Source organism: Andrographis paniculata, unplaced genomic scaffold (genome assembly GCF_009805555.1).
Source record: "Andrographis paniculata isolate CXL003 unplaced genomic scaffold, ASM980555v1 Contig19END, whole genome shotgun sequence".
Taxonomy (NCBI): domain Eukaryota; kingdom Viridiplantae; phylum Streptophyta; class Magnoliopsida; order Lamiales; family Acanthaceae; genus Andrographis; species Andrographis paniculata.
In genome coordinates, this window is record NW_026137479.1 from 349,650 (window position 1) to 365,479 (window position 15,830).

The 15,830-nt window shown below is 37.4% G+C and overlaps 3 protein-coding genes and 1 long non-coding RNA gene across 7 annotated transcripts; 2 read left to right on the forward strand and 2 right to left on the reverse strand.

The window, feature by feature from the left end:
• The first annotated feature begins 628 nt into the window (after positions 1 to 628).
• LOC127243316 (uncharacterized) lies at positions 629 to 7,268 on the forward strand. Of its 3 annotated transcripts, none has more exons than XR_007836975.1 (6): positions 629 to 998; positions 4,191 to 4,321; positions 4,394 to 4,519; positions 6,465 to 6,550; positions 6,839 to 6,958; positions 7,041 to 7,268. It is a non-coding gene; the product is annotated as an uncharacterized LOC127243316 (long non-coding RNA). The 3 variants fall into 3 exon arrangements; XR_007836976.1 differs by having other exon boundaries at positions 4,201 to 4,321; XR_007836973.1 differs by lacking the exon at positions 629 to 998 and adding an exon at positions 1,511 to 1,830.
• LOC127243288 (basic leucine zipper 43-like) lies at positions 2,120 to 2,953 on the reverse strand. Its single transcript, XM_051263239.1, has one exon. The coding sequence runs from the start codon at positions 2,948 to 2,950 to the stop codon at positions 2,420 to 2,422; it is 531 nt and encodes a 176-aa protein (XP_051119196.1). The 5' UTR covers positions 2,951 to 2,953; the 3' UTR covers positions 2,120 to 2,419.
• Positions 7,269 to 11,045: 3,777 nt separating the features above from the next.
• On the reverse strand, positions 11,046 to 12,490 carry LOC127243256 (E3 ubiquitin-protein ligase CIP8-like). Its single transcript, XM_051263179.1, has one exon. It carries the CDS (start codon positions 12,426 to 12,428, stop codon positions 11,283 to 11,285), a length of 1,146 nt encoding a protein of 381 aa, XP_051119136.1. The 5' UTR covers positions 12,429 to 12,490; the 3' UTR covers positions 11,046 to 11,282.
• Positions 12,491 to 12,995: 505 nt separating this feature from the next.
• LOC127243182 (F-box/kelch-repeat protein At5g15710-like) lies at positions 12,996 to 15,311 on the forward strand. Of its 2 annotated transcripts, none has more exons than XM_051263075.1 (2): positions 12,996 to 13,224; positions 13,558 to 15,311. In XM_051263075.1, the coding sequence occupies exon 2, from the start codon at positions 13,727 to 13,729 to the stop codon at positions 15,029 to 15,031; it is 1,305 nt and encodes a 434-aa protein (XP_051119032.1). In that variant the 5' UTR covers positions 12,996 to 13,224; positions 13,558 to 13,726; the 3' UTR covers positions 15,032 to 15,311. The 2 variants fall into 2 exon arrangements, with proteins under 2 accessions (XP_051119032.1, XP_051119039.1); XM_051263082.1 differs by having other exon boundaries at positions 13,567 to 15,311.
• Positions 15,312 to 15,830: the final 519 nt, after the last annotated feature.

Consider the following 15,830-nt stretch of genomic DNA (forward strand, 5'->3'; position numbering starts at 1 on the left):
TGACTTTCTGCTTATTCCTATAAATAAGATTGGGCATTTATTCCAACCATTATTTCAAGTTAAAATTTCAATGTTTGATTCAAATTTTAATGAATCTAATTTATTTCACATAGTTCTTGACGTTTATATAGGTATTTTATTTATAATTACATAATTTTAAATAATAATATGGACATGTCTTGTATCACAAATTCCATCGAATCGACAATCTCATCACTATACCAGCTCAGGTCATTCCATTGGAAAATAACACTCAACTCCATTAAAAAAAAAAATTGTTTTTCAGACAATATAATTTATTTTCAAAATATCCACGTAAATAAATATTTATTTATTTATTTTTTTATAGGAGTTGGTTGGAGTGGCATACGTTCGGACGTGCTTCAACTATTTATAGCGGGTGGGTAAGTGGGAATTAGTTGAAATGGAGAAAACATGGACTAGAGTTAGTTGAGGTAGACACATCAGTATTGGGCTTTTTAAATTGGGCCTTTTAATTGGTCTGGGCTAAGCGCTACTTTACTCGGCTTGTATGGCCCAGTAGGCCGAGGCCCATAATCCCTTTTTGACCCGCCCCGCAATAAATAAGGTCGCGCTGGTCCCCATTTCTCGGTTTTGAAATTGGCGCTGTCGATCTATGAAGTTCATCCGAATTCGCGCGGCTACGGGACGAGTTTGGGCCGTAAAAGTGGAATTTGATGCGAAAGCAATGGCAGCGGGTGAGATCAAGGTTGAAATTCCCCGAGTTGCTAAGCGCTGGAGTTAGTGAAAACATTGTGCGTTTTGAGAAGTTAAGTGGTATTTAGAAACGTGTGACGAGTTGAAAATTTATGGATGGGCGGCGTTACAGATCATCCGGAAACTGTGACGACGAATTAGTCGTGCGAAGTTAATGAGGCTAACAGGACTGGAGCATCTGGAATTTGAGTATTCGGAATCGGCGGATCGAACATCATTTATTGCGTAGATTTTCGAAAAGTATTTCTGCAGGCGGACATGTAAGATTCCGATTCCTAGTAATATCTGATCTCGTTGAGTCCCCTTTGTTTCAATGTGTCTGTGTGTGTGCATGTGGTTTTTTTTTTTGTTTTACCTGGAACAGTTGTTACAACGATGCATGCATTATTCAATGGATAAGCACTATTTTCTTATTTTAATTGTTTCATTTACGACTGTCAAAATTTCGTTCAAGTGGTATTGATATCTTTATTTATTAATGAGAACACTAAATCATGTTGTTAGCAACTGCAAATGACTGGTGAACATGAATTGGAATCTATTATTAGCAGATTAAACTATAGCAAGCCGGCCACTTATTGATTATTTCTTAATACCACCTCATGAACTTACTAATTGCCATTTATTAATTTTTTATTAGTTTAAATTTTCATAAAAGCGTAAGTGAATAGGCATTAAGTGTGGGAAACTTATTGCTGCAACCACCAACTTCATCAAATCCAGTTGGTGGAATATTGTGGTCAGAAGAGAGCCAAATGTTCTACGCCCACTCCATTAAAACTATTGCATCTTCATATCACTGCGCTTTAGTTGAAGGCATACAAGGCGAAGGAATAAACAGTATACGAGTTACAATGCATAAGAGCTAGGGTCTTGATAAAACAAAATTTTGAAAAAATTCACACAATTGATTACGGTACAACTGATATGTAGTCAACCGATGATTGTGAAATCGGTGAAGTGTGACAACTCCCCTCCGATGAAAAGATTGTAGAAGACAGAGACTAACTGCCATGGCCTTTCCTGAAGCTAGAGAAACTCAAAGATGATCTTACCACCTACATACTGTTTCTGCTGGTGGCAATGCTTATAGTAAGAAGTCTGGTCTGTATTTGATGAGCTGTATTTCCTTTGCTTCCTCTTGTTTTCATGTACATATGCAAATCTTTTTCACACCAAAATTCTCCTGAGAGGGTTGCTTTCTTCTTTTGGAAATATTGCATAAACTCAATTCTCAGTTCTCTGTTTCTTAACTGCATTTTCATTTTGTATATGTGTATTTTAAAGTTAAGAAATCACTGTCATATTTGAATGCAATGGACTTGAGAATCTAAAATATCCTGACCAGGCAATTCCTAGTTCAGTTTTTTCGTAAGTTTATTCTTGTGCATGATGAGTCTGTCCCTGTGCCTACATGCATAGACAAGCATTCCCTTGCTGCTGTATGAGAAATGTTAGGATATAAGTTGAATTACACACTTTGAGCTCCTTGATGCAATCCTTGTATGTAGTAAGAAATTTTTATTTCAACAATAATCTTATCTCATCATACAGCATGGCTGGAGACCGTTTCTCATCAACTGAGATAAAGAGAGTGCGTACTAAAGAGAAGACAAAAATTTAAGGTTTTGTTATCAGCAAGAATCAGGAACGGGTGAGACTAGATTGAGTATTTTTCTTCTTAAACCAACTCATCACATGGCTCCTCATCCAACCTCAGGCTAGGATAAGGACTGTTGAGCTGCATGTGAGAAAACATTTGACGAAGCTCTGATGCTTCTTCTTTCAGTTGAGCATTTTCCTGAAGAACTTTATCATGACGCTCTGATACATGGTTCAGCTTGTCTATGAGTTGGTGATTCTCATTTCGGAGCCAGATGACCTGAGACCAAAGCTCATCCAAGTGCTTTTGTTTGCGCATGCGTGATCGTCGTGCAGATTCTCTGTTTGAAATCATTCTTCTTTGCTTTCTCTCGTTTATTATGCTTAATTGTTGCTCATCTGCTTCATCAGAAGTGGAGTTGCTGCTGAGGCATGTTGTCTGGGGATTGAATGCTTGAACATGGGGTGTGATTTGAAGTTGATGAGGGTTAGATAATCTGTTAAAGTCATATACTGGTGTATTCATCCCTGTGAAGGGAAAATGAGATGGGAGAAGTGTTGGGTTTGAAGGAAATAGATAATGGAGCTCACTAACCTCACTGGGTTGCATTGCTTAGTGGTTGGTGTCCACAGGATGTCAGGAATTCTATTGTAGTTGAAGGCGAAGGGAAACTAATTGGAAGAGATGAATTTATAGAATGGAAAAAAGGTTCTTTGGTCCCACATCATAAAATTAGGGTACAGTAGCATTCCTTCCACAAAGTTGGTATCACAGGACTGTGATGCCAGACCTCTGTGTTGTGTAGATATAGCTTCTGAATTTGCATTAAGTAAACAAGATAGATATATAATACTATGCTGCAAAGGGTGCGATTATGATATGTTTCATGATTGCATGGACCAGCGTCTAGGAAATCCATAAAAACTATTCCAATACATTAGTTGTTATTGGATAATCTTATTTAAATAAAAGAGTGCTTACATCAGGAGATGGGAGGGACACAGGCACGCACCCACATACACACACGAGGGGGGAGAGAATTGTGGAAGGTCTAATAATTGATTCTAGGAAATGTGGATGGAAAAAGACCAGGAGAAAAATGGGATGAGAGGTCAATTTAGAAATGGTGTTAACTACTATCCATTTAAAGATGTTTTCTGCTCTATATATGTTTTTAGTCAGCAATAACCAATGCCATACTTGAATGGAGGAAACCACACAGGAGATTGGGATGGAAACCCTTTTCCTTAAAAGTGGATAAGTTGATGACTGAACAACCTTTTTTCTTAAGACATCTTTAAATATACTATAACTGTATATGATCTTTTTTGTTATTATTATTATTATTTTTTATTTCATCATTTCAAATTAGAAGTCAGGATCCCTGCCTGGAACCATGTATTTGTATCACAGAGTGCTTTGGAGTGAGGTCTGTTTTAGACACTAGATTTAGAGCTGAGCAGGTGTCGATGTAGAAATTTCAATTTTGATTGGCGAAGTATAATGTTGGGTAAGTTCGACATACGTGTTTAGTGCCTGTATAATTAGTAAGTTATAAAGCGCGGTAAGTGCAAAATACATGATTAGTCACTAAATGGATCATACTGACTTTTATTGCATTGTTTTTAAAATTTATGGCCAAATTACATTTGTATTTGATTATTTTGTTAGAATTCTGTGTAATTTGGATCATGAAGATCTGATAAATTTGATTGCTTCTACATTTTCATTGCTCTGTAATTTTCTCTTACACTGATGATTTCCCAGAGGTAGCACTTTAACTGACTTATACAGGTAGTGAGTGTGACTTGTATATTATTCCCATCACTAATGTTTGCAGCTTGCTTAGTATTTCACAGAGTACGGTTTTCAGGCTGCCAGATCCTCAAAGGCCCAATAGTATAGATGATTTTGCACGAGAACAGGAAACCATTCAGACAGATCATTGTGGAAAGTCTTGTGCTCAAACAAGTCATTGAGGTCACTTTCCTTTAGTAGAATTATTTATTTCTGTGTTAGTATGAGCCACTCAACATGTCCAATTGTACGCAGCTCAAAAAATCTTGTACGGCTGGTGGTGGGGTTTGAAGGTCATGAGCGTGTGGATGTACCTTAAAATGCAGTATTCCCCACTAGTATATACAATAAAAAGCAATGCATCAAGAAATTCTTATTGAGGTAATATGCATACCCTCTTCTAAATGTTGGGTCAGGTTGAGTGGCCGCACTTAATAGTCAACATTATCATTAGACACAATTTGACCTCTCTTTCATTTCTTGTCTCAATTGGATACTGCTACCTATCTTTTTAGTGTTTTTCCCCTCACACTTCCTCTTGATACATTTTTATTACAAACAAAGTATTTTTTGAGATTGAGGACTGACAAGCACGAGATGATTGTGGTGGAATACATGCATAACTGATAACTCCCCCTTTTTCAGTACTGTACTAGTGTAAATCCTTTTGTGCAAGTGTTATTGTCCTCCAATCTACTTCAGCAGCGAGTATTCAACATAATTTTACATGCAACTTCACCCTGTTTTACTAATCCTTGTGGTTTGCTCAGTTAGATTGCTCTATTTTAATTATTAATTTAGTTTTCCTATCATGTACATGTATGCGGTGTCAATCAGGATACTTGGCCTTACGTCGATTTCATTAAGTCTAGTGACTGAGTTTTATAATTTGGTACTGTAGTTGTGAGAATGCTTCAAACTGTGAAGGAATGATCCCCACAAACTTGATCATCCTTTCTTAAAGTTTTTGACCAAATGACGAAATCCATTATATTGATAGACTAATCTAAGACTTCAATAGGATGCCTGTCAGTTCATGTGCTTTCCCTGTTTTGCAGGGGACTAAGAATATTAGTGTTCTATCACCATAATTGAAGTAAAAACTTGCAGAGTTGTAGTAGAATCAACTTTTCATCTCACAGTTAAACAAAATAAATTGCTTCTTTTTGCTCAAGGAGTGCGACTGTTGAAACACTGTACTGTATTGTAAGATGATCGTTCTCAGAAGCAAGTGCTAGCAAGCAATAGTTAAACATGGCCGGTTGTCCATAAACCCCAAACCTAAAACATAGTGTCACAGGAAAAGAAAAATTTAGGGCTCCACCATAATCAAATACTATACCAGTACTATACAATTAGGAATTCAGTTCTTGACTTCAGATGCATCAGCTTGTTATAATAGCGAAGTTTTAAAGGTGTAAATTTCTTTTTCTTCTTCCATCTTCCCAAGTCCCAACACAAAATCATATAAAGGAGGTAGAAAAGAAAAGAAATGGGTTGCTGGTAACAGTGCCTTTGTAATGTGAAGAAAGAAATGATTAGATACATATTGCCCACTTGAGGCACAATGCCCCTGTCAACCTATCTTTTCTTTCTTTCAGAAATCATGCTTGTACCCCAAAATTTTCTCCCCATAAGAATGTAATTTTATAATTTTTTCCGGTGAAAAAATTAATTGCAGGATAATTTAATTGGAGTACAAAACTAAAGTATAGGAGGGACAGCACCCTCAACCAACGGTATAAGTATTGCATGAGGGGTGCCGGATTTAACATTTGCTCTACTCCTTTATAGCATCAAATGAGCAATGTATTTTGTTATATGTGAATTAAGGTTTGCACAGCAGGAAAGTGCAAGTGCACAAGCATAATGGCCCGTCCCTACTAAAGGGGGCCCTTGGCAAACAAGTTCGCATGGGTGTTGGGGTTCACTAAATTCCCCTGAATTAGCGCCCTGTCACTTCAAACCACATGTATCGACCACACGTCTTGACCATGAATATGAATCAATTATAGAAAGTAAAATGATTTATTCTATAAGATGCGTGCCCAGATGAAACTGTAAAAAGTTAATGGAGCATTTTGGTATAGGACAAACCAAGCTATAGATAATCTCTAGGCACTGATTTATATGATTTAGGTGAAAATATTTGTGTGTGTGTGTGATGATAGAATAGATCTTACTCATATTGATATGGGCAAGGACTTTTTTCAGGTGCTCTAATCCATGATGGGGCTCTCAAATTTGTGCTACTGTCATTTGCTACCATATGCTGCCCCATTTATGCACCCCACTAAAGTAACCTGTACAAAAGTTTTTCTTGCAGGGTAGTGAAGGCAAATGATTTCCATAAAACAATCATGTGTTAAGACCAATCAGGGTTTTTGTTTGAGCTCATAGGGAGTGTCTCAGGTATTTGAGTTTCTTTTTCCTCATTTTCTTGTTTCTATATATTATATTGAATTTTGCATGTTTTAGTTTGCATTGGAAACCTGACTCTATTCTATATGTTATATATTTGATATTGGTGTGTAATTCTTGCATTGTAAAATTTTATTTATTATACAGTTTTTTTTTTTTTTCACTTTTTTAATATGTTAGTACGTGCATTTACAGTTTTGAAATTCAAGTAATTACTAATTTTCTTACACAGTGTTAGTGAGGCTATTTACAGTTTTAATATTCACATAATTTTTACAGTTATTTATACAGTATTTTAAATGTGGAACAAAACACCTGAAGGTGTAATCCGCTACTACTTGAGGACGTTGCCGCCGCCACAATGCTAAAAGATGCTCGTCGGAACAATCGATTGCTACTGTAATTTATCTTTCAGTTTATTTTTTTTTTGTTTTTTCCGACTATATTTATTTATGCTATTCAATAATTTTGTATTTACAAGGTTAATTCAACGTATGAGGAGAAGACTACATCTGGATGCCGAAAAATGTTCGCGGAGCTGTCAGTTGTTGCGTCTGCTATTGGAAATAATTTTAATCATCAAATTCGATAAGTTTTTTTACCTTTATATCTATTTTGACTTATTAAATTTCCACATTGTATGTAAATGCATAAATTTGAAGTGCTTGATCAAAATAGGATAATTAATCCAATGAAATATTGGCAATGATAATTTAGTAGTCATTCTGATGATGAGTCAAATATTATTAAACTTTTAAAAAATATAGCAAGAGTCAAGACTGACTTAGTTTTATCAATAACATAAGGTATTCTAATAAAAAAAAATATTATTATTATTATTATTATTAATGCAAATAGTCTTATCATTTTCTAAGAAATGGTTGGCTGTCATAGCATTCGATAGCTCACTTATCACATCTTTTAGAATTTTAGTACCTTTGGATGTAAGAAAGCTCTATGCGCATCCTTTCCCCACCCAAATATGTGGAGTATTTTTCCAACAGGAAGAATCTACAAAAATCTTTTGATACAACTTTGCCCACACAACCTTACTTTACAATTACTTGGAACTATTTACTTGTCTAGGGAGAATTGTAATTCTTAAAACAATCACAAGAAACAAGTTGAATTTACAGTAAGGCCCATGACCTTTACTAATGGGCCTCTAGCAGTAGAATGCCTAAGATCAAATCTTTATGTACTCATAACCAGGACCAGCTATTGGTTTAAGATAGGATAAGCTTATCATCTTCTTGAATCATCATCTAACTTTTGAGTAATATAAAATTCTTTGTAATAATATAAATTTGACGAATACATTATAATGTGCAATAATGAGGAATGCATAATACTATAGGTGGGTGGTGCATTGGAATTATTTATTCCTTTTTGGACTAAATGGTACAATGCTTAGTTTCATGTTATAAGTTGTCGATCCACTTGCAATGTGGATAGAAAAGGTGTTTGGTTATTCGAAGTAAATGGACCACTGCATCTTTTTGGCTAAAATTGGCATTAGCAAAACATTTTGGCTATCTTTCTTTGATGTTATGTTTTTTTTTTTAAGTTTACTTTAATTTTTGGGTGGGTAAAAGTTATTTGATGAATTTGTACTGTTATGGCCATGCTGTTCCCAACACGTGTCGAGTTATTATCAAATATCAGAAGTTTTGACACTGTTTAAGATTATTAGTATTTTTGGGTTGTGTGTCAAGGTTGTGCCTACATAATTTATTTGGATAGGTAAAATTATAAACTGGAGTAAAATCTCCTTTTTATAAGTTAACAAAAGGAGAATGTTTTTATTCTTTCTCCTTGAACTGAACTCTTGTAATTTGCTATTAGGCTGTTCATTGGAATTGAACTGAGTTTACTGAGAATTGAATTGTCGATGTATTGAATTGTTTGATTTGGTTTAATAACTTTTTTGCTAAAATTTTATAGATGCTTCTTTAATTATTGTTTTATATATCATTTTTTTTGCCTGATGGTGTACTTAGATGTAAAAATTCAAGTATTCAATTTACGTATCTATATAAATGGATATAAAGACCTCTAGCTTATAGATATTTTTAAAAAATCAAAAGGTGCAAGCATAGAGCAATATAATTATAAAGTTGAAGCAAGCTTTTCTTTGTTGTTTTATAACGTACAAAATTATAGCATAGAAATTCAATGAAAAATTTAGGCTAACTTATAGTTCAATGGTTTGTTGTTTTATAACGTACAAAATTATAGCATAGAAATTCAATGAAAAATTTAGGCTAACTTATAGTTCAATGGTTAGGTCGTCTTAATTTTAGTTTTAATATTTTTCTTAGGGCTAAATAAATTCTATTTTTAGTTCTTTACAAAAGATTTTATATTAATTATTTGCAGATATCATTGCTGCCTCAATTATGCAAATTTACTGGTAGTATATGGAATTTGTGTCTAAGCCTACATATTTTGTTCTTACCACAACCATAGAGTTTTCCATTTCTAATGTGTTTATTATATGAAATGAAGTTCAACTGAAGTGACAACTTGTCCATTTCTGCGATATCGTGCAGTCATACAGGTCTGTCTATAAACTACAAGTTGCCCAATACCAATAACCATTAGTAAAATGTAAGTTGTCAAGAACCAAACCTCTGTAATTGTTGCTTAGTAGCTAGCAAAAACAAGACAATACTAATCAGTTGCTAAAGCGTGCCTCACCCATTTTTATATTGTCATTTCCCCGATTGTCAATATTTGCAAGAAAAAGTGGTTAAAGTAATAGGGATCATGAATACAAGGGGATTACAATGATGGAAATCAATGCCTAGGATGCTAATATTGGATTAGGCCAGAGAATAGTGTGCCCTTTTCCGTGGACATGGTTGATATAGTGGTGCTTTGTCTGTTTATTTGTCTTTGCCATTTCTTATTTTGTTTTACATGCCCTCTTGATCAGCATGCTATAATCATATCAGTTTTTGATTTACTCGTATGTATTTTTCCTGACGTGATGAGAATAAAATCAATTACACTAGAGAGGATTCTTGGGATTTATCTTTTAAGATACACAAGGGATTCTTGGGATTATCTTTTAAGATAAACATCCCTACGTACAGATGCTCATATTTATTATTTATTTATTTATTTTTATCTTGTAGAGAATGTGAAGTTGTGTCCTGATAATTGAGTCTGATGTAGTGATGAAGTTAAGTGATTCACATAAGATTCATGCGAACTATATATAAATTTGTAGGTGCTCTGTAATCAAGTGTTAATTAAAATTATAGGATCCATCTTGATGTTAATTAAAATTCCAGGGACATATTCGTAGTAATCCATGGTTGTTTTTTGCTGTGTACATCCCACTGTGGTGTGTCTGACATCTTTTGTTGTGCTTACATACACCTCTTTATTGGCTCTATTACTTTTTATGTGGTAGTTCTTTATTAGCTTGAGGAGCTGTTGAGAGAAAAATAAGCCGAATAGATTGATGTATTCAAAAACAACAATGATTGGGGCAATAATAGTGTATCGTATGGAGTCCCCACCGCTGAAATATCGTAATGGTAGAGTAGGGTGTCTGGTCGAAGCAGAGCCACTCGCTTCCAATGCCATTATAGAAATATAATAAAAAGGATTTTTCTAGAGAAAATAAAGTGCTTTCTGTGATTGGGCACTTTAACCTCAACCATTTCTAAAATCGATCATCTTTTTTTATTTCCATTTGAATTATAGACTTACCCTGGAACAACCTTTTAGAATGGATCCTATTACGTCTTCTTGTTTCTCCGCGTTGGGCTCAAGCTACAGTGCCCATTTTAATGGTGTCAATAAAAAGGACACTGTTCGTATGGGCCTCTTTTGGAAAGTCCAACCAAAACACAACAAAATGAAACCTCAATTAAACAAACCCCAATAATTTTATGGAATGGTTGGTTGAGAAGTTGGGTTCCAACCAAGGGCAGCCTTGACATGAGGTTGAGGGTTGGGTAGTGAATTTAAATGGGGGCTTGGACATCTATCTATCTAGACCATTTCTTTTATTTAGTCGCCAGTAGCCTAAATTTGAGATTGTATTGTATTTATTTGTGTTTAGGATTGTTTTAAATTGGAACATAAAGAACTGATGTCAAACAAATATACACGCACATGCAAAATTTAGTCATGTATACACAATAATGTATTAGCCATGTGATAGCATGCATGCTTGTTGATAAATTAATAAATCATACCACCTTCTTTGTATTGGATGTGGTATTTTTAAATTAGAAATTGTGGAACAGGTCGTGAAACAGAGGATTAAAATGTTGTTTTTATAATAGTTTTTAACGAGTGAGACGTTACTCCATTTGATTTTACTCCATACTACCAAATTTAAAAAGTTTCAGTTACTCTTGATTCTTTCTTCATCCCGTGAACATTTCATAAAGTGCCTAGTTTCTTCCCAGTGCAACATTTATCATATTATGAATCAATCAATCAATCACCAACACAACCACAAGAATTCCAATCAAATGTGCACTTTAATTTCATCATCTTGCAATATTGTTTTAGGTGAGTGATCAGATCATCTCAATCTTCCAACACTGCAGACTGGAACATCTTTTTCATACGCCAAAACTACAACTTCATTATGTAGTGTAATATATCCACAAAAAAGCTTTCAAACACTTCACCACCAACATCAAAAGGCAGATATCCTCTCTAAAACAATGCCCCAAGAACTTAATTGAATTGAACTTCATAGGCGTACCTCTAGTCGGATACGATCATTGTCAACTCCTCCCCGGCCGCGTCTCCTCTTCTCATAATCCGCATCATCTGTAGGCAACTCATGCCGACAAACTGGGCACGTATTCCTGATCCGAAGCCATGGAAAAATGCATCCTCCATGGAACCTATGCCCACAAGGCATTTGGGTAGCTTTCTCCCCTACCACAAAATCGTCTTTGCAGATGGCACAAACGAGTCCCCCGTTCCCAGTTGTCACCACCACTGTGGGCAGACTCTCCACGGCAGACTTGGCCGCCGGAGGACTGCCCTTTGCAGCAGTTTCATTCTCGACAAATGTCCCTAAGAGGGTGTCGAATCCTGCCATGATGTAATCTTCATTGCTTCTGCTTTCTGTTAAATTCTCGAGCTCCCTTTCTAAGTTATTGGCTGCCAGCAACAATTGCCATTCTAGCCTGCGCAATTCCTCATCGGCTGGTAGATCATCGCCTAGAGATGGTTCCCAATCAGAGATATCTGATGATACAGAGAGTTCCTCAATCCTGCTTATCAATGAATTCAGATCTTCTCCCTCGTCGGAATGGATCCTCTCGCTAACCTCCTCCCATCCAAGCTCCTCTTCTCTCTCGTTCCCATTGCTATGATAGATGTTAATTCCGGAATCTTCGTAATCGTCAATGTATGCGGAAGTTACCTCGAAATCCTCGGAATCGGACTCCGAATCCATGTTCACAACCCGGAGGCCGGGACCGAATCCGAATTCGGGAGGCGATAGCTCTGCCCGAACATTGCGCTCCCAATTTGGATCTTCCACGAGGCTCGTCTGCCGCGATTCGAACAGATTTGTTACGAAATTCATCTGTTCTTCGTCGTCGTCGTCGTCGGCGTCGGCGTTGTCGTCCTCGCCTGCGATGTAGAAGCTATTACGCTCGTCGCAGTCGCGCCGGGCGGCGACGTTGTAGTCGTCGAAGAATGAGGGGTTTGAAGAACGGTTGGGATGGGAGAACAATTCGAAATCGAAAGCGAAAGGGTTGAGGTGATGATAGAATTCGCGGTGATCTTGTTGTAATGGCTCCTCCTCGTGTGGTCCGGTGACTGTGAAAACCGGTCGTCGAGGAGACGGCGGGCCGAGGTGGAGATTCGTGACCCACGCCATTGGAGGTTTTGCAGTCAAGAAATGATGGGTATTGTTGTTACTTACAATTGCATTAAAACGCGTTTCTTCTCTTTAGGTCTTTGTTTAAGCTTTTCTTGACGCGCTTCTTGATCTTTATTCATTTCGTTGTTTTACTTTTTAGTACTGTAATTAATAGAATTAAAATTAATACTATTAATGACCTTGTCATAATTCATATATCCCCAATTCCCACTTTTCATTTTAGAGAGAGATTGGTTAAAAAAATATTGAAATTTTCTTCCTCCCAAGTGAGTTTGGGCTATTTGGGCTTCTTCTGTATCCCTTTGAACTATTTCCGAAAGAGCAGTGTCTATCAATGGTGGATTGAATGATTCGGACTTTTGGCCCATAGGAGAGGATAGGAAGCCCCAAATGCTATAATGGCTTTTCAGTTTCTGTACCATTCATTCTGCAGAGCGCACTCAAGAGGTGCTCGTACAGTCCAATTAAATTATATTCAATTGCTCCAACCCTGTTCGTCTTGATGGATCCGATTTGAGATCCGACCCATTTACATCATAACTGGTCTACAAGAGAACTGAGGAGAGGGAGCGTTGCAGTTGCAGGCGCGCCGCCCGCACTTTCAGACAAAACCTTCTTGTATTTTCCCCCATTTTCTTGACTCGTGAGGTTCTAGAACCCATCTTCTCACCAAGGACGCGGACAAATGTGGTTTCAATCAATGTCGCGGGGATTGACAAGTATTCACGGAACAACAGATTAATCCGTCCAAACACGAATACCTGCGACTTTTTGAGGAAATTTTATCCTGCAGGTTCGTATTATTTTTTCCGGCATGAGTTAATCCATCCTTAGCAGGTTCAGTCTTCCTTGTAATTTTTTAGATTTATTAATTTCGTGTTTTGGTTCTTGACTGGGTTTTTGTCGGTTTATTTTGCGTCCAACGCAAAGCTTTTGTGCCTAGGGTTTTGCTGTTAGTGTTAGAACTGGAATTGGATCCTGGATAGTATGTTGAATTTTAATTTCTGGATTTGGTTTCTTCTGCTTATCATTCGATTGCTCACTATTGACATACGAATGCGAGTTTTAATTAATTGGATTATTTTACATGAGGGGAAGTTTACAATTTGTGGCTGATTTTTGTTAGGATGTTCAGATTGAGTGATGTCGTAGATGTGGCCTTCATTGACAACCACCTGCATTGAGCTGCCCAATTTCTGTCATCTGAAAAGGCATTTTAACATAACTAGGGCTTATGGAATTCCGGCACAAGCAAGATTGGACTTCCGGTTTTGAATTCTTACACTGCTGTTGAAATGGGGGAAGCTTCTGAGTTTGATTTGAGAACATTAAGTTCCATAGTGTTAAGAAGTAGTTCTTTATGGGAGGAGGAGAATATCCAATGGCCAGATCTTTTCGGGGGGCGTGGGTCGAGGAACATCAGCCCTCTTGGTCGGCTGTGGTCGAGGAATACAAGTCCTGCTAGGCAGAAGATTGTGAAAACCAAGCCCCGTGGGTTAGACGAGGAAATGGTGGTTGTGGTTAGCAAAGTTGTCCAACCGGATGTCCCGATGGAAGATAATATATGGGCTATGCTGCCGGAAGATCTTTTGAATGAAATCTTGGCTAGAGTTCCGCCTTTCATGATATTTAAGCTTCGCTCGGTTTGTAAGAGATGGAATTCGATTTTGCAAGACAATAAGTTTTTGAAGTTCCATTCGCAGGTGTCGTGTCATGGACCCTGTCTTCTGACTTACTGGAAGAATTTGCAGACTCTTCAATGCTCGGTATTTAGTTTGCCGTTGAAGCAGTGGTTTCGGATTCCATTCACATTTCTCCCGCAATGGGCTTTTTGGCTGGTTGGTTCTTCTGGGGGTCTCGTTTGTTTTTCGGGAATGGATGGGTCGACTTTCAAGACGTTAATTTGTAACCCGTTGACGCAGGCTTGGAGGGCTTTGCCGAGCATGCATTATAATCAGCAAAGGCATTTGATCATGGTGGTCGACAGGAAGGATCAGTCGTTTAAAGTTATTGCATCGAGCGACATTTATGGCTTCAGCACTTTACCCACCGAAGTGTACGACTCGAAGCTCGACAGATGGCTGCTTCACCAAATTATTCCCGCCGTAAACCTCTGTTCCTCAAAGATGGCATTTTGCGACTCGAGGTTGTACTTGGAAACCCTTTCGCCCCTCGGTTTGATGATGTATCGACTGGACACGGGGCAGTGGGAGCATCTTCCCGCCAAGTTCCCCCGGTCGCTGTTGGACGGATACCTCATCGCCGGGACCCAAAATCGGCTGTTTCTGGTGGGAAGAATTGGGCTCTACAGCACTCTACAAAGTATGAAGATATGGGAGCTGGATCATACCAAGTTTGTCTGGGTCGAGGTAAGCAGGATGCCGCCGAGGTATTTTCGGGCCCTTCTGAGGCTGTCTGCCGAGAGATTCGAATGCTTCGGGCAGAACAATTTGATTTGTTTCACGTCTTGGAACCAAGGGAAAGGTCTTCTTTACGACATGGATAAAAAGATGTGGTCTTGGATAGCCGGATGTGCACTTCAACCGTACAACCGCCAGGTCTGCTTTTACGAGCCAAGATTCGATGCTACGATTTATTGATCCGATTAAGGTTCGATGATCTTCGAAGGGACATATTCGTTGTAAACTTCTTGTCCTTTGGTCATTGCCTTGATGAGCATTGTCGACTTGTTTAGTGTATCTCTACATATGATCCTCTTTGATATTTGATGCTACTCTTACAAGACATTCATTCCCCTGTAGTGAAAACCTAGGAAAGTGATCCAATGAAATTCTCAATGTTACAAGAAGTTGTGTAATTGCTTCACAAATCTGGCAAATTTGAGAATGTCTATTCTGGCCTTGATAACCTAACCATGAGTATTCCTAAATGTAGAATTAAGTTATTAGTTTTAGGACACTCAAAATAGTAGGCTACAAGAACCACTAGGTTCTTGTACTGTTTTTTGACATAAAATAAATACAGAAAGGTGAGGTAAAAGTAGAATCTTTAGCTCTGCATTCGTACCACATGGGATGACAAATACGTGTGAATGAACGAAAGAAATATCCTCCTCAATTCGGCATATGGTATTCTGGTCCCTGTTATTATTTTAATCTCACCCTTCAATTTCATCATATGATCAAGTAAAGTGTAAGAATTAATTTGTGGGGAGACATTGCATTGGAATCAGGAGCACTACTACTCTCTTTCCACGTGTCTCTCCCTCGTTTCTAGAGCTTCACAGCACACCCTCTTACATACACTTGTTTTACAAGAATTGGCTTATCATTTGATTCAGTGCATCAACAAGATTTGCTGTTGATTGCCACCTCATTTTATTTACATTATTCACAGTTTCTTTTATCATGATTATTATTGTTCTTATTGTTTTGTGAG

Coding starts and splice junctions, on each gene's coding strand:
- LOC127243256 (XM_051263179.1), bottom strand. CDS start 12,428: ATGGCGTGGGTCACGAATCTCCACCTCGGCCCGCCGTCTCCTCGACGA.
- LOC127243182 (XM_051263075.1), top strand. CDS start 13,727: ATGGGGGAAGCTTCTGAGTTTGATTTGAGAACATTAAGTTCCATAGTG.
- LOC127243288 (XM_051263239.1), bottom strand. CDS start 2,950: ATGCAACCCAGTGAGGTTAGTGAGCTCCATTATCTATTTCCTTCAAAC.